Raw genomic sequence first — 24,514 nt, 5'->3', positions numbered from 1 at the left:
ACCAACCCCTTCCTTTCAGGTAGTTGTAGAGAGCATGAGGTCACCCCTGAGCCTCCTCTTCTCCAGGCTGAACAACCCCAGCTCCCTCAGCCTCTCCTCACAGGGCTGTGCTCAAGGCCTCTCCCCAGCCTCATTGCTCTTCTCTGGACACATTCAAGTGTCTCGAAGTCCTTCCTAAACTGGGGGGCCCAGAACTGAACACAGGACTCAAGGTGTGGCCTAAGCAGTGCAGTGTACAGGGGCACAATGACTTCCCTGCTCCTGCTGGCCACACTGTTCCTGATGCAGGCCAGGATGCCATTGGCCTTCTTGGCCACCTGGGCACACTGCTGGCTCAGCACCTTCCTGCACCTAGTGCCTGGCTCAGCTTCTTGCTGTCTGTGCACTCCTCAAATCTAGAATTCATTGAGAAGAACAAACTCAGGAGGCTTCCCTCAAAAAAAAAAAAGAAAAGAAATAACCAAGCAGCCAAAAACCAAACCCCAAACCACAGCCCAGAAGCTTTTATTGACCAAAAGTTCCATGCCTCTTTGCTCAGCAGGAAAACAACCACAGCAACAAGGAGGGAGAATAGAACACAGGCAAAAAAAGAAAGGAAACAACCAAACAAAAAGTGCTTCTGCCACAGATATTTTTCACCTTTTTTTTTCCTCCTCTCCTTTGTCTCTCACAGTGCAGATTTTAAAATGGTGAAGTTTCCCATTCCTTTGCTTTGTTTTTCCCCTCAGAGTGCAGCATCAGTCATGAGGTTCTTCTTTAATATCTGAAGGGAAAAAAAACACACCAACCAGATAGATAAGCAACAACCCAAATGTGCTCTCTCACATGGAGAAGTTGAAGGGATTTTGTGTTAAGTGGTTTATATTTCCCATTTAGACCTTCCTCCCTCCCTCCCTCCCAAACAATGTTCAGGGCATAACTCAACTTTTGACTTTCCTAGCCGTGAGGAAATTTCATTTCCAAAACAAAAGGCTGAAAATGAAAAGCCAAAGAGGAAATTCTCTTTCCCTTGCCTCTCTTCTTGCTCAAGAGGTTCTGCCTCTGCAAGTCTTAGAAATGATCAGTAGTGAGGAGCCACCCTGATCACAGCAGGTGGTGTCTGGCAGAGACCAGAACTTGGACATCTTTTTTACTGACCTCTTAAGTCCCCATTTGCAAAAGGAGTTAAAGGCAAGAACCAGCTCCAGGGTAATGGGACAGCAGCTCAGAAAAGAAAAGAACAGCTCCTTTTCCATTCATGCCATGGTCTTGCTCTGGGAAGTCTTTCCTTATCCCCTCTCCCTTCTCCTTTCAGTTACCAACAATGGCCTCTCCTTCCTCTTTCTCTCCTCTGGCAGAAGACAGAACTTTGCCATCTCTTTTACTGACCTCTTATGTCTTGTTTTGCAAAAGGAGCTAAAGCCAAGAACCAGCTCTAGGATAATGGGACAGCAGCTCAGAAAAGAACAGCTCCATTCCCATTCATGTCACAGTCTTGCTCTGGGAAGTCTTTCCTTATCCCCCCCTTTTCTCTTTTCAGTTACCATCAACAGCCTCCCCTTCCTCTCTTTCTCTCCTCTGGCAGAAGACAGAGCTTCACCATCTCTTTTACTGACCTCTTAAGTCCCCATTTGCAAAAGGGGTTAAAGCTAAAAACCAGCTCTAGGATAATGGGACAGCAGCTCAGAAAACAGCTCCATTCCCATTCATGCCACAGTTTTGCTCTTGGAATTCCTTCCTTATCCCCCTCCCTTCTCCTTTCAGTTACCAACAGCAGCCTCTCCTTCCTCGCCACCGCTCTCCGTTTCCTCTCTTTCAGCAAGCGATGTCAGCTCGGCCTCTCTTTGGTGCTTCTGGTATGAATTCTGCTCTCCTGGTGTCACTCCCTTTTGCTTCCCAGGGTGGGGCATGCATGCCAGTGTTGCTCCATTGGGCACTTGAAAATAAGGAGAAGAGTGCAGGCAAGGTGCATGGCTGTAGGAGAGGTGCTCTGTGAAGTAGTGTCCTGCGGCGCTAGCAAACGGCATTCGTGGGGGCAGCTGGTGGGGGAACAGAGCTTCCTGCATGTAGAAATCATTCCAGGGGACAGCTTGGTGGGCAGTAATGTCTGCTGAGGGGGGAAAAAAAGGCAACAAAGACAGAATAATGACCAAAAAACCCCAAACAAACAGCAAAGCAGGGTTGAAACCATGGAGTGTGTGTGCTGGGGTTAAAGGAGTACTCAGTGCAAATACAGCTATGCCTTACAGAACTGAAGGATAGGGCTTGGAAGGGACCTTCAGAGATCATCCCATCCAGTCTCCCTGATAAGGCAGGTTCACCTAGATCAGGCTGCAAAATATACACCCAAACCCTCACTAACTAGGTAATTTGGTGTTCTCCTTGTTAGCAAGCAGGTGAAGAAAAGGGCCTCCAAGGGAAGTCTGATCTGGACAATCTGAGCGGCTGGAGCACAGATCCTACTTCATCTTAGGGCCCCAGAAAGAATCTGTGACATTTGAGGGGGCCTGAACAAACAGGCATGTAAACAAAAACATCCAGGACAGCTGCAGAAGATAGTTACTCTTGTCTTTGAACAGTCTGTCTTTTGACTGTTCATAAATGGAGAAATCTTGAGTCCTGTGTCCAATTCTGGGCCCCTCAATTTAAGAAGGAAATTGAGACTCTTGAACATGTCCAGAGAAGGGCAGTGAGGCTGGGGAGAGGTCTCGAGCACAGCCTTATGAGGAGAGGCTGAGGGAGCTGGGGCTGTTTAGCCTGGAGAAGAGGAGGCTCAGGGGTGACCTTATTGCTCTCTATAACTACTTGAAGGGAGGTTGTAGCCAGGTGGGGGTTGGTCTCTTCTCCCACGCAACCAGCACCAGAACAAGAGGACACAGTCTCAAGCTGCACCAGGGGAGGTTTAGGCTTGAGGTGAGGAGAAAGTTCTTTACTGAGAGAGTCCTTGGTCATTGGAATGTGCTGCCCAGGGAGGTGGTGGAGTCACCATCCCTGGAGGTGTTCAAGAGGGGATTGGATGTGGCACTTGGTGCCATGGTTTAGTAGTCAGTCATGAGGTGTTGGGTGACAGGTTGGACTTGATGAGCTTTGAGGTCTGTTGCAACCTTACTGATTCTATGATCTCTCCTACAGTTTCTCCTCATGGCCTCAGCCTTACCTGCTCCAGCCAACAGACAGCCACAGCTGAGGGGTCAGCCTCTGCACTGCTTGTGTGACTCCCTGGCAGGGATTCCAGCATGCTGCTATCAGTCAGTGCCCTCCAGCCAGCAATGTCCCTTTCCCTCTGCTCAGGACCTTCCAGGTCAAGTGTGTGCCTAACAATTCATTGCCTTAATGGGGACTGGAAGAGAGCAGGCATCAGACACCTGTGGAAGTTGACTTTGGTGGTCACACTGCAGTGGCTTTCTCCAAAACATACTTTTAGGAGGAAAAAACTCAGGAAGCTCATAGCCCCCTCCCTGGAGGTGTTCAAGGCCAGGCTGGATGAGGCCTTGAGCAACCTGCTGTAGTGGGAGGTGTCCCTGCCCATGGCAGGAGGGTTGGAACTGGCTGATCTCAAAGGTTCCTTCCAACCTAAACCATGCTATGAATCCTGACTGTCTCAGGGCACTGTTCAGTAACTCCAAAGCAGTGGGATGCCAAATCATTTCAGAAAGGTACCTGAGGTTCCCCGTGGCTGCTGTACCAGGAGCTCTCCTGCAACGTGGGTTTGGGCATAGCCTTGTGTGGATCCTGCTGCCCCATAGGTTACAACTCCACTGCTGTCAGGTAAGTTGAGGAAAGCTGTATGGGACTCAGTGGAGGTTGTAGGAGAGAGCTGCATGCTGGAGAGTGCATTGCTGTCCAGGTGACTTGGCAGAGGGTGGAGCTGGGAGAACTGGTGCTGCTGGGAGTATTGGGGCAGCTGGTAACTCCCACTCTGGCTGCTGTACTGACAGTAAGGGATCTCTAGGCTGTCTGATGGCTCCAGCTGCCCAGGGTAATTGCAGCTCACTGGTGAACTAAAGCTGCAGAAAGCAAGGAGAGAGGCAACTCAGAGGCTGAAGTTGGGTGAAGAGCTACAGCAACCTGTACAATAAACAATTGCTGCCTTTTTCTCTAGACAGCTGTTCCAACTCTGACCTGACTCCAACCCTCCCTCCCAAATGTCAGGCACAGGATGAGGGCAACAAAACCCATTTCAGCCAAATGCTTTCACCAGAGGATGCTTTGAGCATCCAGAGTATTGGAGCAGGGATTACCATTCCTTCAGTTCTTCCCACTCTCCAAAGCTTATTCCAGTGCTTAAAAGATCTGAAAGATTCCTGTTCAGTGTGCTCCTGGACTGCACTTGCACATGAGAGGCTGCACTGAAAGCACTCTGATTGCAGTATTGCTTTTCTGACAGCAACTGCCCTGTCCTGCTGTGCTCCTGACACACTCTTCTCCATGCTGCATTTAGAAGACATTCTCACTCCACATCCAACCCCTCACTTAGGCTCTCACCTATTTCACAGAGTGCCTCAGGTTGGAAGGGACCCGAGAGACCATCTACTCCAACCTCCCCACCACGGGCAGGGACACCTCTCAACTAGATTCAGCTGCTCAAGGCTTCCAGGGAGAAGGCAGCCACAACTGGGTAGCATATTTCAGTCTCACCACCCTCCTACTGAAGAAGTTCTTCCTATGATCCAGTCTAACCCTGCTCTCACTCAGCTTCAAACCATTTCCCCCTGTCCTGTCTCTAGACACCCTGATGAAAAGTCCCTCTGCAGCCCTCCTGTAAGATCCCTTCAGCTACTGGAAGGCAGCTCTAAGGTTCCCCACCCAGAGTCTTCTCTTCTCCAGGCTGAACACCCCCAGCTCCCTCAGCCTATCCCCATAGCAAAGGTGCTCCAGCTCTTGCATCCTCTTTGTGGCCTCCTTTGGACTCACTTTCCTTGTCCCATGTCCCACCTTCACCCTCTCAAGGCTTCTCCCAGGGTTCAATTTTCCCATCACCCTCCAAGCAAATCTTGTCTCTTCATACCCTTGATTCTGGATGCCGTAAGTGAAGGCCTCCCTGGCGCCGTTTTGCTGCCTGGCCAGGCTGCACTCGCTGCTGGGAGCGTCCAGCATCAAGGGAACGATGTGACCGTGCGGGTTGAAGGACAGGCTGCGAGGCAGGCTGGCCCGGCGGATGGGTGGAGGGCTGGGAAAGGCGGGGCAGCATTCCACTCTGCTGGAGCTGGAGCTGAAGCCGTGCTCTGTTACAGCCCTGGTCTGAGTTGCTTCACAACGTCCCACCGCTTCTGCCACTGAGGGGTCTGTGGAGGAAAAGAGAAGCTGTCACAGGATGCTGGCACAGTCAAACCGACACGGAGCAAGCAGGGGGAAAGACAAGGAGTGGCAGAAGGGAAAAAACAAGATGCCAGGGAGATTGTGGAGGCTGACTGATGGAGAGAGAAAAAGTAATCAACCAGAAGCATTGCTGCTGGGAAACAGAGAGGAGCAGTAGGAAGATCTCCAGAACAAACAGAGGATGATATTTACAGGTTAAATAAGATTACCTTCACTAATTCAGTCTCTGCATACCAGATTGATTCAGCTCTCAAGGAGGTGACAGAATCACAGAATCAGAGACTGATAGAATCATAGAATCAATAAGGTTGGAAAAGACCTCAGAGCTCATCAAGTCCAACCTGCCACCCAACACCTCATGACTAACTAAACCATGGCTTCAAGTGCCACATCCAATCCCTTTCTGAACACCTCCAGAGACAGTGACTCCACCACCCTTGATGGCAGCACATTCCCCTGGCCAATTACACTTCCTGAAGAACTTTCACATGAAGCAAAGTACTCCCTGGACAAAAAAAAACAGGAATGGGTTCCCCTCCCCTCCCCAGCCATCTTCCATCTCTACTGTTCGCTGGGAAGAGTGTGCTGCAGAGAATCACCTTGCTGAAAAATTTAGTTGTGGTTTGAAAGAACTCAAAAATGTGCCTGTAGAGATCTGTTGGCTTGGTCAAGGGTTTTTTTCTCTCCTGGGTTGGCCTCTTGATGAGTCATGCCAAGGAAAACTAAAAGAAAGAAAAGAAAAAAAAAAAAGGCAGAAAAGAGAAGGAAAAAAGAAAAGAGACAGAAAAGAGAAGGAAAAAAAAAAAAGACAGAAAGAGAGAAGGGAAAAAAAAAGAAAGAAGAAAGAGAGAGAAGGGAAAAAAAAGAAAGAAGAAAGAGAGAGAAGGCAAAAAAAAAGAAAGAAAAAAAAAAGAAAGAAGAAAGACAGAAAAGAGAAGGAAAAGAGAAGAAAAAAAAAGAAGGAAAAGAGAAGAAAAAAAAGAAGGAAAAGAAGAAAAAAAAAGAAGGAAAAGAAGAAAAAAAAAGAAGGAAAAGAAGAAAAAAAAAAGAAGGAAAAGAAGAAAAAAAAAGAAGGAAAAGAAGAAAAAAAAAGAAGGAAAAGAAGAAAAAAAAAGAAGGAAAAGAAGAAAAAAAAAGAAGGAAAAGAGAAAAAAAAAAGAAGAAGGAAAAGAGAAGAAAAAAAAAGAAGGAAAAGAAGAAAAAAAAAAGAAGGAAAAGAGAAGAAAAAAAAAAGAAGAAAAAAAAAAAGAAAGAAAAGAGAAGGGAAAAAAAGAAAGCAAGCAAAAATAATAAAAAGAAAAAAAGTACAGAGTCAGCTGAAGAGCCTCAGGAAAAGGAAGCTGGGAGATGAAAAAGGAGACCAAGCCCATCTGGTTACTGGAATCTCGTTTGGTGACCAGTTTCCTCGGTCAGTGCTGGGAAAGGAGAGAGGGAGAGTTTCCTACAGCACAGCCTCTGTGGAAAGAGGGCAAGATAGGAACTGGAACGGTCAGAAGCACGCCTGTGCTGGTGCTCAGATGTTCCAGAAGCTTGCACACCAAGCCAGCCAACAAGAGTCTCTTTTTTTACAGCAAAATATTTCTCTCCTGAGCGGTGTGCATGGCACCACTAGAAATTGTTTCTCAAGCCTGGCTAGGCTGAAGCAGCACAAGGCTGAAGCAGCAGAGGTAAAACAACACTGCTCAGGTAAAGCTGGTCTAGTCCCACACACTTGAAAGCATCCAGGGGAAGCACGGTGAGTCTCCAGCTGGGCTTCACCCCTGCAGGCATACAGCATAACATCAGAATGTCCTCCACCAGGTGTGAATCAAAGGAGTTAAAGCATGAAACCTAAACAGAAAGTTGCCACAGCAAACAAAAGCAACCCCTAGGGAATTCTTGGATGGATGCCCAGGGAGCTGATAGGGAGATTCCACTTCAGCACCTTGCAGCCCTCTTTCTCAGACTCCTGTGTTATTTGTGCCTGGTTTATTGCATCTTCTCACATGCTTTTTTTTTTTGGTCAACTCATTGCAGCTCTGGAAAGAGGGAAAACGATGCTTCAAAGGAAGCTTGGAGAGCCCTGATTTGGGGCTCAGGTAGAAAATGAGAGCAGGATCTAGGGTGGCATCTCTGAAGCATTCACGTGCCCAGGCAGTTGTAGGTGGCTTGCTTTTCCTGTTTGAACAGACTGTTTCTCCACACTATTTCTGCTGGAGAAGAGAAGGCTCCAGGCAGACCTAAGAGCAGCCTGCCAGTAGCTGAAGGGTGCAAGAAGGCTGCAGAGGGACTGTTTGCAAAGGCCTGAAGTGACAGGACAAGGGGCAATGGTTGGAAATGAGAGAAGAGCAGCTTTAGGTTGGATATTAGGAGCAAATTCTTTAGCATGAGGCTGGTGGAACACTGCAACAAGTTGCCCAGGGAGGTGGTTGAAGTCCCATCCCTGGAGCTGAGGCTCTGAGCAACCTGCTCTAGTGGATGGTGTCCCTGCTGACTGTGGAGGGGAATTGGACTAGATGAGCTTTGGAGTTCCCTTGCAACTCAGACCTTTCTATGGATACAAAGATAATCAATTTACAAGGCAAATCCAACTGCTTAGTCAGTGGCTCTTGTGCAAACATCTCCTGGCAGTTTCCAGCACAATAATCTGTGACCTATGTGCAGTGGTGCCATTGTCCCCGGGCACTGTGGGCTAAGCTGTTCAGGGGCTTTCCTTGACAGCTGTGTGTTGAAGCACTTTAAGCAGGACAAGCCAATGACTCATCTGCAACTAGAGCAACTTGCTCTAGCTGAGGGTGACCCTGCTGACTGCAGGGGGGTTGACTGGATGACCTTTGGAGGTTCATTCCAACCCAAACCATTCTAAGAAACAGGAAGAGATGGAATAAACAACCACATAAACCAATGCTGTAAGTCAATGGATCACAGGTAAATATACATCTATATATGCATGCATGAAATCTTGGACAAGAAAAGCTTCAAATAACTGCCAGTGTCACTCCATGAACTGAAGGCAAACTGCCTAGCAAAAGCACAGAATGTTAGGGGTTGGAAGGGAGCTGGAAAGATTATCCAGTCCAACATCCCCTGCCAGACCAGGGTCAGCTGGAGTAGGTCACACAGGAACACATCCAGGTGGGTTTGGAATGTCTGCAGAGAAATAACTAATAATAAATCAATTCTAGGATTGAAGTAAGCTCAAGCTTGAATTTTTTTGAGGGACAAAAGACTCTTATGGCAGTAGTGTAGCTAATAGCAAAATCAGAAGCAATGAGCTGCTAGCAAGGTAGAGAAAATCTCAGATGCAGCTAGCTGGTGTGTTTAAACCTGCTTGTTTGGAGAGCTGCACACAAACAGTGGGGGGAAAAAACCACCACAACCACCACCAAACAACAAAGCAAAGAAACAAACGCTCCCCCTCCCCCCCCAAACATAACCCCCAAACCAACAGCCACAACCAGTGGCTAGAGCAAGGAAAACAATGGCAAGGGCAGCACTGAACACTCCCCAAAGGTGGCTGGTAACAGTTTGTACCCTCCTCAAGCAGGTGAGTCATTGGCTTGTCCTGCTTAAAGTGCTTCAACACACAGCTGCCAAGGAAAGCCCCTGAACAGCTCAGCCCACAGTGCTAAGAAGCTGGGTGCAGTTTAATCATCTGCTTCAGAGTTGTTGCAGAAGCAGCATGAAGATGGCCCTCAAAAGGAGCTGGGCTGCTGGAAGAAGAAGGTAGAGAGAAAGGAATGCGAGAAGCTGCACAAGCCCTGAGCAGACACGAGGGGGAGCGAGAGGCTGCGGAAAAAAAAGCTCTGAGATTAACTCTTAAAAAGACAAATGGATGAAAAATGAGTGGGTTTGAGGAGTACCCAGCTCTACGGGCACCTGTGAGCATCCTGAGCAGACACTCAGCTATTCTGCTGATGGTACCACACTGGGAAGAGTGGCTGACACCCAGCCAGGCCGTGCTGCCATCCAGTGAGACCTGGCCAGGCTGGAGAGTTGAGGGAGAGGAACCTCATGAAGTCCTGGATCATTAGAAAATGACTTGCACAGGACTGCCATTCATACTAATCACCCTTTCTATTCAGAATCCAATGAGAAGGGGAGAAATAATGGCATAGGATTTATTTAAGCATTAATTACCCTGGGAAGCAAGAAAATCCACAGAACAGTGCCAGCTGTTAGCACCTCTAAGGCTTGGGATATCTGTCCCTAAGGAAGTGATGAACATATATCCAAAACGATGAAGGGTTTCCAACTGTGCCAACTTGGAACAATAAAATCTATCTAGGAAATACCTTCGGGGATATTCCTGGCCCTAGGAAACTCTCTGGCACTGCACACACGGCTACACAACCCAACAAATCCTCTCTTTTGGTCACAATCGACCTGTGAAGGCTAAATGCAGCTCAGCAAGGCCAACAGCACACCCCACTGATTGTCAGCAACACTGCAGCAGAACTCAGCTGCCTCACACCCTCGGTGTCTTGCAGATAACAGCAAACTGCACTGGCTGGAGAAGTCACAGGATCACCAAGGCTGGAAGAGACCTCAAAGATCATGGAGTCCAACCTGCCACCACAGACCTCATGACTAGACCACGGCACCAAGTGTCACATCCAATCCCCTCTTGAACACCACCTCCAGGGAGGAACCTCCCCTGCAGATTTAAAGCTGTGGAGCAGCTGAGGGAGGCTCTACAACCCAAGGAGTTTCCTCAGTGCACCGGCTCTCATACAGCTTACTCAGCTGCAGGTTGCAGCCAGAATGTTGCAGCCTAAACCAGAATGTGGGATGTGTGTGTCTGCCATGAAGAGCAGAACCACAGAATATCTCTTGTTGGAAGAGACCTCCAAGATCACCCAGTCCAACCCTCAAGTCAGCACTAAACCATGGCCCTAAGTGCCAGGTCTGCACTCTGCTTGAACATCCCTGGGGATGGTGACTCCAGCACTGCCCTGGGCAGCCTGTCCCAGTGTTTGAGAACCCTTTCAGTGAAGAAGTTATTTCTTAATATCCAGCCTGAACCTCCCCTGGTGCAGCTTGGAACCATTTCCTTTAAGCCTGTTGGAAGTCATCAAGAAGAGGCTGCCCACTCCTCACTCCAACCTCCCTCCTGGGAGTTGTAGAGTGCAGGGAGGTCTCTCCTCAGCCTCCTCTTCTCCAGACTGAACATCCCCAGTTCCCTCAGATGCTCCTCACAGGCCCTTCTCCAGCCTCATTTCCCTTCTCTGGCCACACACCAGCCCCTCAATGTCCTTCCTATAGAGAGGGCCCCAGAACTGAACACAACACACAAAGTGTGGACTCAGCAGAGCTGAGCACAGGGGAGTGATCACCTCCCTGGCCCTGCTGGCCACAGTGCCTCTAATCCAAGCCACGATGCCATTAGCTTTCTTGGCCACCTGGGCACACTGCTCACTCATGTTCAGCTGACTATCAACCAACACCCCCAGGTCTCTCTGCAAGTTGCAGCTTTCCAACCACACATCCCTACATCTGTAGCTTACCATGAGGTTGTTGTGACCCAGGTGCAGGACCTGGCACTTGGCCTTGTTGCACTTCATACAATTAGCCTTGGCCCATGGGTGTCACCTGCCCAGGTCCTGCTGTAAAACTCCCCTGCTCTCTGGCAGATGGACACAGCCACCCAGCTTGGTGTCACCTGCAAGCTTCCTGAGGGTGTACTCAATCCCCTCACTCAGATCATTGATAAAGGTATTAAAAAGAGGACAGGCCCCAGCACTGCAGCAGCACAGAGGCACCACCACACTGGTATATAGCTGGGAGATGCTCCAGTAGCTAGCAGCTGTCAAACTTCTTTACTGATGGCATAGAGCAGTCACAGAACCTTCCCTAACATGCTTAGGAACCTACCAGCATCACCAGCCAACGCTGCAGCTATGCAAAATACTTGTGCTGACAGAGAGTCTCACCTGAGGAGGAGGCAAGGGGTGCAGGGTGTCCACCAAGCTGGCTGGAGTAGCTCCCAGCTGCGGTGTCTGCACTCAGCATGGCAGATCCATCATGAGCAACGGCAGGAGGTGGAGGTGCCCTGGAGGTACAGAAAGGGGATCAGCATGAACCAGAGGACAAGACTAGGCATTATGACAAAGCACACACTCTAACTGCCCTACAATGGGCAAGCCCTAGATCATTAGCAGGTGGAAAGGGAAAATGCTGGCTGAGTGAAAGAAGAAACAGTGCAAGGGATGCTCTATCACCAGCCCTGGGACACTGGGAGAGGACAGGCAGCAGGCACAGGGTGGTGAAATCAGACAGGTGGTTTCCAATCTTTTTATTGTTATATAGAATAGAATAGAGTAGAACAGAATAGAATAGAACTAACCAGGTTGGAAAAGACCTTCAAGATCATAAGTCCAACCTATCATCCAACACCACCTAATCAACTAAACCATGCATGGCACCAAGCACCCCATACAGACTCTTCCTAAACACCTCCAGTGATGGTGACTCCACCACTTCCCTGGGCAGCACATTCCAATGGCCAATCTCTCTTTCTATGAAGAACTCCTTCCTAACATCCAGCCTAAACCTCCCCTGGCACAGTTTGAGACTATGTCCTCTTGTTCTGGTGCTGGCTTTCACTCAGCTTCTCTTTTCATTCTGTTTTCTCCACAGGAAGACTCTAACTCCAGATTGCCATAAATGCCTCCTCTCTGGAAACTGATTTTCACCCAAGCCTGCTTGTTGAATGACCATCTGTCCTGTCATGTACACCTTGCCCCCCCAATAGATGTCCTCTGCTCACCTAGAAAAGGTTCTAGCTGGTATTCCTGTTAAAAGGCCTTTGTGAGATGGATCTGAACAAACATTACCTCCATTACCAAACAGAAAGCTCCATCTAAATGGACAGGAGTGGTGGGAGAAGGACTGGAATAAAACAACCCCCAAGTGCATACAAAGCACATGACCGCCACAGTCACAGAATCAAAGGGGTGATTCCACAGATCTTTCCTGTCTCATGCCCTCTACATGACCTCAGTAGAGAGACTGCAAGAGTTTGATCTTTGAGGTCTCTTCCGACCTTGGTGATTCTGTGATTTCAACGCTGCAGGTCAAGCAAAAGTGCTCTTAAGAGGGTCCATCAGGCTGCAGAATACAGAGAGCAGCTGATGAAGGTCCAACTCCACACTTTATATTTAAGGGGAAAATGGCAAAGGACAAGATTTAGTGCATCAGGTATCTGTTGTGGAGAGCTGAGAGCCTTACCCATAACCACCAGAGCCAAAGGGCACGGACAGAGACGATGATGTTGGACACTTGTTGTTGTTCCTCATCTTCCATTTCTCTACTTTCCGCCACTTTGCCCTGCGATTCTGGAACCAGATCTGGGAAAGGAATGGAAAGAGAACATTCAGAGAGGGCAATGACTGTTTCCACACACCACCAGGACAGAAGCCTGCAGGGGAGTTGGGCTGGATGACCTTTGGGGGCCCCTCCCAACCCAAACCATTCAATGAAACCGTTCATCCAAAACAATGCAACCTCAAGGAACATTCCTTCCAGGGAACCTCTAACATGCATTTAGAATAAACAATTTCATTTATTTAGAATAAACCAAACCAGGTTGGAAGAGACCTTCAAGATCATCGTGTCCAACCCATCAACCAATCCAACCCACCCAAACAGCTAACCCATGGCACCAAGCACCCCATCAAGTCTCCTCCTGAACACCTCCAATGATGGTGACTCCACCACCTCCCCAGGCAGCCCATTCCAATGGGCAATCACTCTCTCTGTGTAGAACTTCTTCCTGACCTCCAGCCTGAACCTCCCCTGGCGCAGCCTGAGACTGTGTCCTCTTGTTCTGGTGCTGGCTGCCTGGGAGAAGAGACCAACATCCACCTGTCTATAACCTCCCTTCAGGTAGTTGTAGAGAGCAATAAGGTCACCCCTGAGTCTCCTCCTCTCCAGGCTAAGCAGCCCCAGCTCCCTCAGCCTCTCCTCATAGGGCTGTGCTCCAAAACTCTCACCAATTTCGTTGCCCTTCTCTGGACTCGTTCCAGCAAGTCAACCTCCTTCCTAAACTGAGGGGCCCAGAACTGGACACAACCAGAAAGAGAAGAGCAGACATACTCCCCCCAAACACCAGAGTCCTTTGTTGTCCATCATCTCCTTAGCCACAGTTCTCAACACAGGAAGGTACATGGACCTGATGGAGCAGGGCCAGAGGAGACCCAAAAAATGATCACGGGTCTGCTACAAGGGAGCTGGGGGTGTTCAGCCTGGAGAAGAGAAGGCTCCAGGCAGACCTAAGAGCAGCCTGCCAGTACCTGAAGTGGCTGCAAGAAGGCTGCAGAGGGACTGTTTGCAAAGGCCTGCAGGGACAGGATGAGGGACAATGGTTTGAAATGAGAGAAGGGCAGATTTAGATGGAGTGTTAGGAACAAGTTCTTCAGCATGAGGCTGGTGGAACACTGCAACAGGTTGCCCAGGGAGCTAGTTGGGGCCCCATCCCTGGAGATATTCAAGGTGAGGCTTGACAAGGTTCTGAGCAACCTTATTGATTCTATGATTCTACTCAAGCACCTGCACCAGTCCCTGTCCCTGCCCAGAGGCAGCAGGCAGCACTGTCACCCACACTGCCGTTACCATGATCCGCTGCGGCGTCACACCGACTGCGGAAGCTATCTCCCTCCTCTTCTCGTTGTCAGGGTAGTGGTCCTCTTGGAACATCTTCTCCAACTCTTTTAGCTGCTCTAGAAATGATGCATTGTTCAAGCAGAGAAAGAGAAAGTATGTGATAAGAAAACAGTCCCAAAAAAACAAAGGAAAGAAAGAGCGAGGAAAACCAAAGTGAAATGGTTTGGGGTTTTTGTTGCTTTGGAATGCATGAACAGCATAAAATATCATAATAATAAAACCCACAACAACTGGCCCACAAAAGTAACAACAAATCTTCTTCCACAGTAAACTAAAGAACATCAGTAGTGATAATATCATGATAAGGCACTCAGCAACCTTTGTCTGAAGAAACTGTCCCTGGAGGTGTTCAAAAAGGGATTGGATGTGGTGCTTGAGGCCATGGGTTAGTGGTCATGAGGTGTTGGGTGACAGGTTGCACTTAGAATAGAATAAACCAGGTTGGAAAAGACCTTTGAGATCATTGACTCCAACCTATCATCCAACACCACCTAATCAACTAACCCATAGCACCATGTACCCCGTCCAGTCTCTTCCTGAACACCTCCAGGGATGGTGACTCCACCACCTCCCTGGACAGCACATTCCAATGGCCAATCTCTCTCTCTATGAAGAATTTCTTCCTAACATCCAGCCTAAACCTCCCCTGGCACAGCTTGAGACTGTGTCCTCTTGTTCTGGGGCTGGTTGCCAGGGAGAAGAGACCAACCCCCACCTGGCTACAACCTCCCTTCAGGTAGTTGTAGAGAGCAATAAGGTCTGCCCTGAGCCTCCTCTTCTCCAGGCTAAGCAAGCCCAGCTCCCTCAGCCTCTCCTCACAGGGCTGTGCTCCAAACCCCTCCCCAGCTTTGTTGCCCTTCTCTGGACTCCTTCCAGCAAGTCAACATCTTTCCTAAACTGAGGGGCTCAGACTTGATGATCTCTGAGGTCTTTTCCAACCTTACTGATTCTATGATCTCTCCCTGCAGAGGGAGATCCCCCACCCTCATTGTGCAGAACTTCCTCCTGCTGCGCAGCCTGAATCTGCCCTGCTCCGGTTTCACACCGTTGCCCCTCATCCTTTCACCACAGTCCTTTCCAAGCAGTCCCTCCCCAGCCTTCCTGTAGGTCCCCTCCAGCACCACCATACTGTGCCTTCAACACAGGGAAGGGAAGCACCAGCACTGGTGCCTGCCGCTGTGTTCCCCGGGGGTACCTACCTGCACTGTACAAGGTCCGTGACTTCTTCCTGACCCGTGGTAGAATATCTAGATTCCCAAGTAAGGTTTTTCTCCCCTTGCTTCCAGGTTTCAGGACTGAAGCCACCTTGTAGGACTGCTGAGTTGCAGCAGTGGCTGAAGCACATTTGAATGACTGGGGTGTAGCTGGGCCACACACATCCTGCTCGCAGACGTCTCCAGGGACCCCACCAGACGCCTTCCCAGTGCACACTCCACTTCTGTTGTGGCTGATGCCATCTTCTCTTACCAAGGTATCTTCTCCTTCTTCCTTTGAGGTTGTGATTTGGCATGCAGACAGTGCACTGCTCCCTGTGCCACAGCCACTGGGTGTATCAGCATCTCCCACGGAGTTCTCGGTGTTCAGAGATGCATCCTTCCTGCCCTCACACTCTACAGGAGAAAACCAATACCCCCCAAACACACCACATGCTCATTGTCTAAGCCAGATGTGCCTGGAGGGAAAGTATCAAACAGTTATGGGAGAAGGAAAATACAACATGCTGAAACCCAGCAGTGAAAAGGAATAGAGAGCTCAAAATAAAAGTGGCAGCAGGGCAGAGTGCTGCTAGGAAAGCAACAACAAAGAGGTGGAGATACTCAAGACGAAAAAAAGCCTCCTTTTGAGAGTGAACATGCCTGCTAAAATAATCCCAGGCACAGAGAATAAAGGGAAGGTTGAGTATTACAAATACAGCAGTGAGAGAAGGGCACTAGGGATCAGAAAGGTCTCTGAAATAAGGAGCAGGACCAAAATCGTTGACTCAAAGCCACTAAAAGGGCACTGGGGATCAAAAAGGTCTCTGAAATACGGAGCAGGACCAAAATCATTGACCTAAAGCCACTAAAAGGCACTAGGGATCAAAAAGGTCTCTGCAATAAGGAGCAGAACCAAAATCATTGACCTAAAGCCACTAAAAAGGCACTAGGGATAAAAAGGGTCTCTGAAATAAGGAGCAGGACCAAAATCATTGACTCAAAGCCACTAAAAGGGCACTAGGGATAAAAAGGGTCCCTGAAATAAGGAGCAGGGCCAAAATCAATGGCTTAAAGCCACTACTTTCTCAGCTCAGATGTACATTTCCCAGACAAGAAAAGCCCCCTGACTGGCTCAGGATGTCCTAATCTGTGAAATTTCTGCTACATAGAAAAAGTTACTACTTCTTAAGAACAGAAAATATAATAACCAAACACATTCATCTGCCTCTGACTTGAAAGTAGAACATCTGAGCAGGTTGTCAGCAGCAGAAGCATTGGAAGGGGTCCAGGGGAAGGTCATAAAGATGATGAGAGAGCTGGAAAACTTCCCCTATGGGGACAGGCTGAGAGAGCTGGGGCTGTACAGCCTGGAGAAGAGAAGGGAGACCTTAGAGGATCCTTCCAGTACCTGAAGGGAGCCTGCAAGAAAACTGGGAAGGGACTTTTTTACAAGGGCTTGTAGTGATAGGACAAGAGGGAATGGATTGAAGCTTGAAGAGGGCAGATTGAGACTGGAAATAAGGAAGGAATTCATGACATTGAGGATGGTGAGACACTGGAACAGGTTGTCCAGGGATGTTGTGGCTGCCCCCTCCCTGGAGGTGTTCAAAGCCAGGTCAGATGAAGCCTTGAGCAACCTGGGCTAGTAGGAGGTGTCCCTACCCATGGCAGGGGGGTGGAACTAGATGATCTTGAAGGTCCCTTCCAAGCTAAACCCTCCTGTGAATCTATGAACTGAGGCAGAAGCTCACTGTGCTCTACAGATCTCCTTTCCCACCATCCTCACTGCCTCAGAGCTCATCCTGCTCATTATGTGGAAAACTATTTCCCTGCAGCACCCATTCTGTCACTACCCTTCTGCCCCAAACCAGGGACAGCACTTTGAGCACAGTGTTTTGATCTGAGAAGACTTTGTACTGATTTTTCCCTATGTGCAAACACCAGCACATTGCTCCCATCACAAAATACATTTTAAAGCCTCCTGTTTGTGTCTCATAGCTGCAGCAGAGAAGGAGACTGACACGAAAGAGCTTTACATCATGGAATGGTCTGGGTTGGAAGGGACCTCCAAAGGTCATCCAGTCCAACCCCCCCTGCAATCAGCAGAGACATCCCTCACTAAATCAGGTTGCCCAGAGCCCTGTCAAGCCCACCCTTAAATATCTCCAAGGATGGGGCCTCAACTTTATCCCTGGGCAACCTGTTGCAGTGTTCCACTACCCCCATGGCAGAGAACTTGCTCCTAACAGGAATGATTCTCCAATCAAAATAAACTGCTGTCTTTATTTCTAAAGCACATAGCCAAGGCTTAAAAACAGCTTGAGATTACCAAAGCCAAGACCTGAAATGAAAATCAAGACAGGAGAAATACAGACCTTGATAGTATAAACCCAGGAGTCACCAACCCAGCCCTTTCTCCCACCATTCACGTGAGCAGAGACCAAACTCTGCTTCACCTTGTCCCACTCTTAGATAAGCTTAACCTTCAAGAGAAGGGGTTTTAACTGACTGGGAGCTGCTGAAAGGGGACAACCTAGAAGCAAAGTCCTCTTTTTCTTCTCATAACCTCCTTCTTAGCCACTCTTGGAACAAGTTAACCTCTCACACAGCAACAGCAAGGTTTTTAAGATCGTTTTGAGGGCTTGGTCCAAAGCAACATGACCACACACACCATCACATAAAGAAACATCTTCACAGCTCCATCCATGCAAGTTCAGACAAGGAGGAAGAAAACTGGACAGTGGGCAAAGGTGGCAAGGGCCAGCAGCCTGGAAACTTAAGAGGCAGCAGTAACCCCCTCAGTGTGATGGAAATGGAAAACCACCTGCTCCCAATCCTCACTTGCCAGGTGACACCAAGATCACACGGGTACCGGGCCGAGCAGCACCCCATTGCTCCCTGCAGGCACCGCAGACCTCAATAAGGGGTGGCTTTCCTGCCGGGCCAGGGCACCGCGGAGCTGCTCTGCCCAAGGCAACGAGAGGCGGCAGAAGCTGCCGACCCCTGCCGCGGCAAGCCCGCAGCAGGGATAATAGCCTGGAGGAGGCACCGGGGCTCTTATCCTGCACCGGGGCTGCTCGTTAGGCTCGTTGCTGGTGCCTTCCTCTTGCTCATAAAGGAGAGAGGGCACCCCGGCCCCGCAGCCCGTTCCTTACCCGGCGCCGCGGGAGGCTGCTGCTCCTCCGCACCCACCCCGTCCATGCCAGCTCGGCTGAGGCGCTCCAGCCCTGTCCGGTTAAAGCCCCTCCCGGCGGCGAGCCCCGCGCCGGGCGCGGACGGCTCATCAAGGCCACCTGTGCCGGCAGCGGCCCCGGGGCAGAGGCTCTCTCGCCAGCTTATCTCAGCCGCCCGGGCAGGGGCAGCTCCAGGCTCCGGCTGCCCTAGCAGCAGGCAGTGCCGCTGCCCAGCCGCGCCCGCAGGTAACGGGGCAAGCGGCCCCGGAAACTTCGCCGCTGGTACGGACCCGCTGGTCTCGGCAGCCCGTGGGGGCGGCTGGGGCTTCTCCTCGGACGTCTTCCCTCTGCTCCTGCGGGCGGCCATCGTCTTCCGCAGGCTGCCCTGCGGGAAAGCCACGAGGACTCCCTTATGGGCACAGGCTGAGAGAGTTGGGGCTGTTGAGTCCGGAGAAGGCTCTAGGGAGACCTTAGTATCACAGTATAACCAAAGTTGGAAGAAACCTCGAGGATCATCGAGTCCAACCTCTCACCACAGACCTCATGACTAGACCATGGCACCAAGTGCCACGTCCAATCTCCTCTTGAACACCTCCAGGGATGGGGACTCCACCACCTCCCTGGGCAGCACATTCCAATGATGAATGACTCGCTCGATGAAGAACTTTCTCCTCACCTCGAGTCTAAACCTCCCCTGGCACAGCTTGAGACTGTGTCCCCTTGTTCTGGTGCTGGTTGCCTGGGAGAAGAGGCCAACCCCTTCCTGGCTACAACCACCTTTCAGGTAATTGTAGAGGGCAATGAGGTCACCCCTGAGCCTCCTCTTCTCCAGGCTAAACAACCCCAGCTCCCTCAGCCTCTCCTCACAGGGCTGTGCTCAAGGCCTCTCCCCAGCCTTGTTGCCCTTCTCTGGACACCTTGAAGTCTCTCAATGTCCTTCCTAAACTGAGGGGCCCAGAACTGGACACAGGACTCAAGGTGTGGCCTAACCAAAGCAGAGTCCAGGGGCACAATGACTTCCCTGCTCCTGCTGGCCACACTATTCCTAATATAGGCCAGGATGCCCTTGGCCTTCTTGGCCACCTGGGCACACTGCTGGCTCATATTCAGGCAGCTGTCAATCAGCACCCCCAGGTCCCTCTCTGTTTGGGAGCTCTCCAGCCACTCCGACCCCAGCCTGTAGCTCTGCATGGGGTTGCCATAGCCAAAGTGCAGCACTCGGCACTTGGACTTGTTGAATGCCATCCCATTGGACTCTGCCCATCTGTCCAGCCTGGCAAGGTCCCTCTGCAGAGCCTTTCCACCCTCTAACTGACTAATATCTGCTCCTAACTTGGTGTCATCTGCAAACTTGCTGATGACTGACTCGACCCCCTCATCCAGATCATCACTGAAGATGTTAAAGAGCACAGGGCCCAGCACTGATCCCTGGGGGACGCCACTAATGACTGGCCGCCAGCTGGATGTGGCACCATTCACCACCACAACCTTCCAGTACCTGAAGAGGGCTACAAGAAAGCTGGAGAGGAACTTTTGACAAGGGCTTGCAGTGACAAAATGAGGGGCAATGGACTGAAGCTTGAGGAGGGCAGGTTTAGACTAGAGATTAGAAAGAAAATCTTGACAGTGAGGATGGTGGAGACACTGAAACAGGTTGCCCAGGATGGTTGTAGGTGCCTCCTCACTGAAGGTGTTCAAGGCCAGGTTGGATGAGGCCTTGAACAACCTGGTGTAGTGGAATGTATGCCTGCCCATGGCAGGGGGGTTGGAGCTGGATGATCTTGAAGGTCCCATTCTATGAAGGTGTCCTCTCTCCTTTCCAGAGGCCAGAGAGCCTCCATCTGATGGGGAGAAACCTGGACCCCACACAGAGGGTACAGAAGGGTTCCTGCTACATCTCAGGACATCTGTTGGGCCACACTGCAGTGAGGAGGGGGCTGAAATCCTGCTAATAGACTGCCTGTTGGTGTCATGTGCATGAGGTGAACCTCATTACCCTTTCTTTGTGGGGTGGCAGGAAGGCAGGCTTAGGTTTTCATGTGTTCCTCATTCTCCCCAAACTTAGTAGCTGCAAGAAATAATTATCACCTGCAGACTTTCAGGCCCTGTAATTGTGCATCCTCTCACTACTGAACAGCTGTGGAGAAAAGAAAGGCTCCTGGCAGAGTGGCAGCAGGCAGTTTGTCATCTCATGCCATTAAGCGTGGCACCTGCTCTGGTAACATTTAGACATTAAATTCACACATAGGTGTCCATGGGAGATGAAGGGCAGAGGCAAACCCAGCATGGCTTTTCTGACTCCCTTCTTCTCACATGCAGCTGATGGAGGTACCTGGGAGGCAACTTAGGTCACAATTCCAGAAAGCAAACCCTCTGCTCTTGCATCTTCTCTCTGCAGGCTTCCCTAACAAGCAAGTGAAGTGCAGCCAGCTGTGAACACAGCTTGTGTGTCTGCCAACAGCACAGACAGGGCTTGCTTCAGGGATGGGATTTGCTCAACTGGCTTCCACTGCACCAAGGCAGAACATCCTTCCCCCTCATCAGGGCTATTGGCTCAGCAGCAGCTCATTCCTGGTGGAGCACCATTCTCCTGCTCTGCATTTCTCCCCTGTCTGTTTCAAGGTTTGCTGTAGCAGTGAAGGTCCTGCCCCTGCAGATGCTTTCACCTGAGAGTCATTTCATTCAGTTAAGTAAGTGTAATCTGAAACACGTGAGCCAGCCTTTTGGAGGCTGTGAGTAGCCCAACAGTGCACCTGGGGCAGGCACCAAAGGCAAGAGACATGCTGGTGGAACATCACTGCTGCCAACATGGCATCAGCTAACCAACACAGCTCTGATCTTAGAGGAGATGTGACCTCTTTAATACTGGATAAAAGCACAAGGATAAAAATATCATAGAATGGTTTGGGTTGGAAGGGACCCTAAAGATCATCCAGTTCCCACCCCACTCCCCCTAGACCAGGTTGTTGAAGGCCTCTTTTCTCTATCTTGGTTGAGGCATTGGTCATTCTGATGACTTCTGTGTTGCATAAATCCATGCCAGCCTGGAACAAGTTTGTATTTTGGAACTCTGACCAGTCCTGGGTCATCTTGTGGATTAGAACTCTTCTTATGGCACTTACTGTGGTGACCACAGCCTGGTCACTGAAACAGGAAAGTGTGGATTGGAGGGGTGGATCACTGGCTACATAAGGAATTGACTGGATGGCTGTGCTCAGAGTTGCCATCAATGGCTCAATGTTCACATGGAGAGCAGTGATGAGTGGTGTCCCTCAGGGCTTGGTACTGGGACCAATGCTGTTTGGTGCCACCAGCATAAGAGGGGCATGGAGGTGCCAGAGCAGGTCCAGAGGAGGCAGTGAAGATCAGTAGGCTGCAAAGGTAGGATTGGACTCGATCTTTGAGGTCTCTTCCAACCTTGGTGATACTGTGAAAACCTCCCCTATTGAGACAGGATGGGAAGAGTTGGGCTTGCTCAGCTTGGAGAAGGCTCTGGGGAGACCTTAGAGCAGCCTTCCAATACCCAAAGGGGGCTACAAGAAAGCCAGGAAGGGACTTTTTACAGGCTCCATCAGGTCCATGTCCTTCCTGCACTGAGGGCTCGAGAGCTGGACACAGCACTTCAAGTGATGCCTCACCAGAGCAGAGTGGCAGAATCCCCTCTCTACATCTCTGGCCAGTCTGCTTTTGATGCAGCCCAGGCTGCCCTCGGCCTTCTTGACCACAAGGGCACATTGCTGTCCCCTGGAGAACTTCTTGTCCACCAGAACCAGGATGAAAACCTCAGCCACAAGGAAAGCAGCAGGCTGCTCCTTTTTTAACTGGAGAAGTGCATAAGTTTATTAGGACTAACAGCAACTTTTGTTTTGCTTTGGTTTGGTTTTAATCCAGCTAAAAATTATTCATATAAATAGGGCTGTAAGAAGCTCTACTAGAATACAGTGTAACTGAGGATTCCGAGGCAGAATGGGAGACAGGAGACAGAAAGCTGTGGAGAAATGAAGACAAGTTCAACTCTTCAAATATATTAAATGCAAGAAGGGCTACAGGTTGCTCTCTTTTGGTCTACTGATTCTTCTAGCAGATCTTGCATTGAACTCAACACTTTTAACACAGAGTAGGGGGGGGAAAAAAAAGAAGAAGAAGTTATTTTACAAGTTGTAAGGCATTATCCTCAAGGTTCTGCCCAAAAGCAGGACTGCATGTAAACTGGACTTAAAAACCCAGAGAGTTCCCCACAAGAACTAAAATCTCTGGTAGGCATTTTTGGACTTTTTTTTTTCTCCTTTTCTTTTCTTTTCTTTTTTTTTGTTGTTTTATCTACAGTGACTAAAATATCTCTCAGTGTTACCTCTTTGTTTTTTCCCTCAAGTGTGCAAAATGGTGCATGCAATACCACATCAGCTAGCAGAGGAAGAGCAGCAGGAAAAGTGCCACTTGGTTGCGTTTGCCTCAGCCAGGGTTGGTTTGGTACAGGTAATAAAAACCTCTGTGTCGTTGTTTTACTTTGAGTGGGAGGCACAGTGAGGGGAGACAAAAAACCCCAACCAAACCCCCCAAAAACCCCAGCTCATTGCAGCTGTTTTCACTGCCACGCTTGTTCAGGAGTGTTGTAGGTTGAGGACTGGAGAGAGAACTCCGCCAGAGAGTAACAGGGGCCAAAAGGTCCATCCCAGAGGGGTGGCCATAGGCAACTGCAAATTGTTATCCCATCCCAGAATCCTGCAACTCACTCTATACAAGCAGACCTCACAGAGAGATCTTCCTTTTCCCCCCTCCTCTCTCTTGGTTTGTGGGGGAGTACAGCCTTGGCTGGCAAGCTGCTTTCTCTATGAGGGGGCATTCAGGCCTAGGGGACCGAGCCTGGGGACACACACAGGAGTTTCCTTGATGGCCTTTATAGCTTTGCACTTCTGTTTGCTTTTGCAAATAGCATTTCCATTTAGCCTCCAATTCTGTGTGTGAGTGGTTTCATTTGCTCCTTGAGGGTAAAGCACTTTTCTGTCCTCCACCTTGAGGAGCTCAAAGCAGGACAAGGAGCTTTGTGAAACAGATTCTTCAGCTTGGTACTCCTGAAGGTGTGTGTGTGTGGGGGTGGAAATCATCACAGTGGCTTCCAAAATAACCTTTGGTTTAAATCCAGTGGATTTTTCTCTTAACAAGAGTTAAGTTTAGGTGACAAGGAAATATTTGTTCAGCTTAAAAAAAAACAACCACCAAAACAACCAACAGTAGGCTTAGCACAATCAAATAGATCAGTTGCTCTAAATGGAATTTACACTCTGTGGAGATCAATACCAGGGAGATACCAAAAGGAAAACTCCTCACCTCTCTTGTGCTTTGCACACAGCACCACCATCCTCAGGAACTCAGAGCTCTTTAGCATCAACACCAGCAAGAGGGTATTCCAAAGGCAGACTCCTCACCTCTACTGTGCTTTGCACATAGCACTTTCTTCTTCAGGAACTCAAGAGCTCTTAGCACACTTTTAGCCTCACACCATCCCGTGAGGTAGGAAAGCTTTCCCCCCGTATCACAGACGGGGAAGCCGAGGCAGAAGCCGGCAGGGACTCGCCCGAGGTCCTGCAGCTTCTCAGGGGCAAAACCAGGAATGTGTTTTTGACAAGTCCAATTCCCAGGCCTCTCTCTGACTAAAGTCCCTCCCTGCTACCACAAAGCAAGCAATACATGCAACTTTATTTTTTCTCCCCCTCTCCTACTGCTGCCACAGTCCTGGTGACACAGAGGAAGGGAAGTGATTTTTTTGCCTGATCCAATTCCTGCTTTCTTTGGCCAAAAGCACCCGGCTCTGTCAAAGTGCTGCAGTACTGCCCTCTGCAGAGGGGTTTGCTTCCGAGGCACGACATCCAAACTGTGGTTTCCCCGAGGCAGGGAGACTGTACAGGTCCACACAGAGTCTTATTTCTTGCAGAAGACCTGCTGCTTGGCATTCTTCACACGCTGCTCCTCCTTCAGGTTCTTCTGCCTTGCCTGTTTGCTGGAGATCAGCTCCACGTATTCTGAGGGGAACCAGCCTCTCTCCCGGTCTGAGAGTTTGACTCCTTCCATCCATCCTGTGGGGTGGGGAAAAGCACAACACAGAATCACAGGGTGGTCTGGGTTGGAAGGGGCCTCCAAAGCTCATCCAGTCCAACCCCCTCTGCAGTCGGCAGGGACATTCCCAACTAGATCAGGTTGCCCAGA

At 49.7% G+C, this 24,514-nt stretch overlaps 2 protein-coding genes across 4 annotated transcripts in view; both read right to left on the bottom strand.

Moving 5' to 3' along the window:
• Positions 1–486: 486 nt before the first annotated feature.
• Positions 487–18,677, bottom strand: NOBOX (NOBOX oogenesis homeobox). Its single transcript, XM_068170991.1, has 9 exons — positions 18,293–18,677; positions 15,141–15,551; positions 13,891–13,997; positions 12,508–12,626; positions 11,211–11,329; positions 4,988–5,264; positions 3,640–3,986; positions 1,748–2,089; positions 487–763 (listed from the first exon to the last, which is right to left on the bottom strand). The coding sequence occupies exons 1-9, from the start codon at positions 18,675–18,677 to the stop codon at positions 738–740; spliced, it is 2,133 nt and encodes a 710-aa protein (XP_068027092.1). The 3' UTR covers positions 487–737.
• Positions 18,678–22,113: 3,436 nt separating this feature from the next.
• The window catches only part of ARHGEF5 (Rho guanine nucleotide exchange factor 5), a 53,397-nt gene continuing 50,996 nt past the window's right edge, over positions 22,114–24,514 (bottom strand). For all 3 annotated transcript variants that reach the window (XM_068170646.1, XM_068170632.1, XM_068170640.1), the window contains exon 15: positions 22,114–24,384. In XM_068170646.1, the coding sequence (XP_068026747.1) occupies positions 24,230–24,384 (155 nt within the window). In that variant the 3' untranslated portion in view covers positions 22,114–24,229. The remainder of the gene's footprint in view (positions 24,385–24,514) is intronic.

Source organism: Melanerpes formicivorus, unplaced genomic scaffold, assembly GCF_026170545.1.
Source record: "Melanerpes formicivorus ecotype bairdi unplaced genomic scaffold, bMelFor1.0.p_v2 SCAF_3, whole genome shotgun sequence".
Taxonomy (NCBI): domain Eukaryota; kingdom Metazoa; phylum Chordata; class Aves; order Piciformes; family Picidae; genus Melanerpes; species Melanerpes formicivorus.
Note: the sequence above shows the minus strand (reverse complement) of the source record. Positions and strands in the feature narration are given on the sequence as shown.